Genomic DNA, 2,500 nt, shown 5'->3' with positions numbered 1-2,500 from the left:
AGCAGATCTACAAGCTCGTAGCGCGCCACTCGGTGGCGCGCTACGAGCTTGTAGATCTGCTATTTTTTGAAAAATCGAAGAGCGACTGACATAGAAGACGTTTTTAGAATCTGATCTCAGGTCAGAATGACCTTTAATGAGCCCAGAGTGGCTGCATCGACGGCCTGCTGTCTGTGTTTGCTGGTTTATTTAATTAAGCTATTCTTCATACCTTCAGCTTATGGTTATTTAATTAAGCTATAATTTAATTATCAAAGCGTCACACCTTAACTCTGAGAGGGTCGAAGACGGTTCCACTTAAACCCTCTCAGAGTTCCAGAGCTGTTGGGGTCATTCAGGGCCGTCTATTCCTCCCCCCCTCATTCTAATGACTAGACGTCCCGACTGACAGCCCTGGGTAGGCGACCCGGCCTGGCGGAGATGTGTGCTCTAGTTGTGGGTGTCTATCAGTGTGTGTGTGTGTGTGTGTGTGTGTGTGTGTGTGTGTGTGTGTGTGTGCGTGTGTGTGCATGCGTCTGTGTGAGCAGATTGAGGTCATGACACACATTGTGTCTTCACGTCACTCTGGATTTGTGTGAAAACATTTCAAAGGCTTTTAAACGCACGCACGCACACGCACGCACGCACACATGCACGCACACACGCACACGCACACGCACACACACGCACACACACACACACACACACACGCACACACACAAACACACACACCTCCCGAGGCCTCAATAACACCACAACAACATCCATCCGTTCATGTTTTCAATTGTTGAGTAAAATAATTTAGATGTGTGATCGCTAGCCCTCATTCCTAGAGCTCACTGTAGCACGTTTGTGTACCTTGACAGTGGTCGTGTAGTGTAGTGGTGTATTGTGGGTAGTGTAGTGTAGTGGTGTATTGTGGGTAGTGTAGTGTTGTGTACCTTGACGGTGGTCGTGTTGTCGAACTTGAAGGCCTTGGTCTGTCCGTTCTCCAGATAAACCTTCAGCACGTTGGGCAGGAACAGCAGAGAGTTCCCCTGGAGGACAACAATATACGTAGCACCATTTAATTATAACGGCATACTGGATGGACAACAATACATGTAAAACCATTTAATTATAACGTTATACACAGTGTGTGTGTGTGTGTGTGTGTGTGTGTGTGTGTGTGCGCGCTCCAACCTGTGTGGTCCCGTTCACCACCACCTCCTCAGCGAAGCGGACCTTAACAGGATTGCTCCTCAAACGAGCTCTCTTCTCCGCTGACATGATGGACGACTTGGGGTTCTGTTGAAATATATGTATATATGTTACATATATGTTTATATATGTTACAGCACAGCTGACATGATGGACGACTTGGGGTTCTGTTGAAATATATGTATATATGTTACAGTGTAAATATATGTATATATGTTAGTTTAAATATATGTATATATGTTAGTTTAAATATATTTATATATGTTACAGTTTCAATATATTTATATATGTTACAGCACAGCTGACATGATGGACGACTTGGGGTTCTGTTGAAATATATGTATATATGTTACAGTTTAAATATATGTATATATGTTAGTTTAAATATATGTATATATGTTACAGTTTAAATATATGTATATATGTTACAGTTTAAATATATGTATATATGTTACAGTTTAAATATATGTATATATGTTAGTTTAAATATATGTATATATGTTACAGTTTAAATATATGTATATATGTTACAGTTTAAATATATTTATATATGTTACAGTTTAAATATATTTATATATGTTACAGTTTAAATATATGTATATATGTTACATATATGTTTATATATGTTACAGCACAGCCGACATGATGGACAACTTGGGGTTCTGTTGAAATATATTTATTATGTTAGTTTAAATATATTTATATATGTTACAGTTTAAATATATTCATATATGTTACAGCATTAAATATATGTATATATGTTACAGTTTAAATATATTTATATATGTTAGTTTAATTATATTTATATATGTTAGTTTAAATATATTTATATATGTTACAGTTTAAATATATTTATATATGTTACAGTTTAAATATATTTATATATGTTACAGTTTAAATATATGTATATATGTTACAGTTTAAATATATGTATAAATGTTACAGTTTAAATATATTTATAAATGTTACAGTTTAAATATATTTATAAATGTTACAGTTTAAATATATTTATATATGTTAGTTTAAATATATTTATATATGTTACAGTTTAAATATATTTATACATGTTACAGTTTAAATATATGTATATATGTTACAGTTTAAATATATTTATATATGTTACAGTTTAAATATATGTATATATGTTACATTTTAAATATATTTATATATGTTACAGTTTAAATACATGTATATATGTTACAGTTTAAATATATTTATATATGTTACAGTTTAAATATATGTATATATGTTACAGTTTAAATATATTTATATATGTTACAGCATTAAATATATGTGTCATCCCCCCCCAGAGGGAGTCATA

General features: G+C 33.4%; 1 protein-coding gene and 1 long non-coding RNA gene across 2 annotated transcripts in view; one reads left to right on the top strand and one right to left on the bottom strand.

Annotated features, from left to right (window-relative positions):
- Nucleotides 1-2,500, top strand: part of LOC308323011 — a 411,264-nt gene that overhangs the window by 368,653 nt on the left and 40,111 nt on the right. The gene's annotated exons all lie outside the window — the stretch shown is intronic.
- frmpd1b (FERM and PDZ domain containing 1b) overlaps nt 1-2,500 on the bottom strand; it is a gene marked incomplete at its 3' end in the record, with an annotated part of 43,745 nt that overhangs the window by 35,759 nt on the left and 5,486 nt on the right. Inside the window, exons 6-7 of the mRNA XM_080774407.1 lie at nt 1,162-1,266; nt 921-1,016 (exon numbers count right to left, since the gene is read on the bottom strand). Coding sequence (XP_080630533.1) covers nt 921-1,016; nt 1,162-1,266 — 201 coding nt within the window. The remainder of the gene's footprint in view (nt 1-920; nt 1,017-1,161; nt 1,267-2,500) is intronic.

The sequence above is a fragment of the Protomyctophum bolini genome (assembly GCF_963924005.1).
Source record: "Protomyctophum bolini genome assembly, chromosome: 10".
NCBI classification, from domain to species: Eukaryota; Metazoa; Chordata; class Actinopteri; order Myctophiformes; family Myctophidae; genus Protomyctophum; species Protomyctophum bolini.
This window is presented reverse-complemented; position numbering and strand designations above follow the sequence as displayed.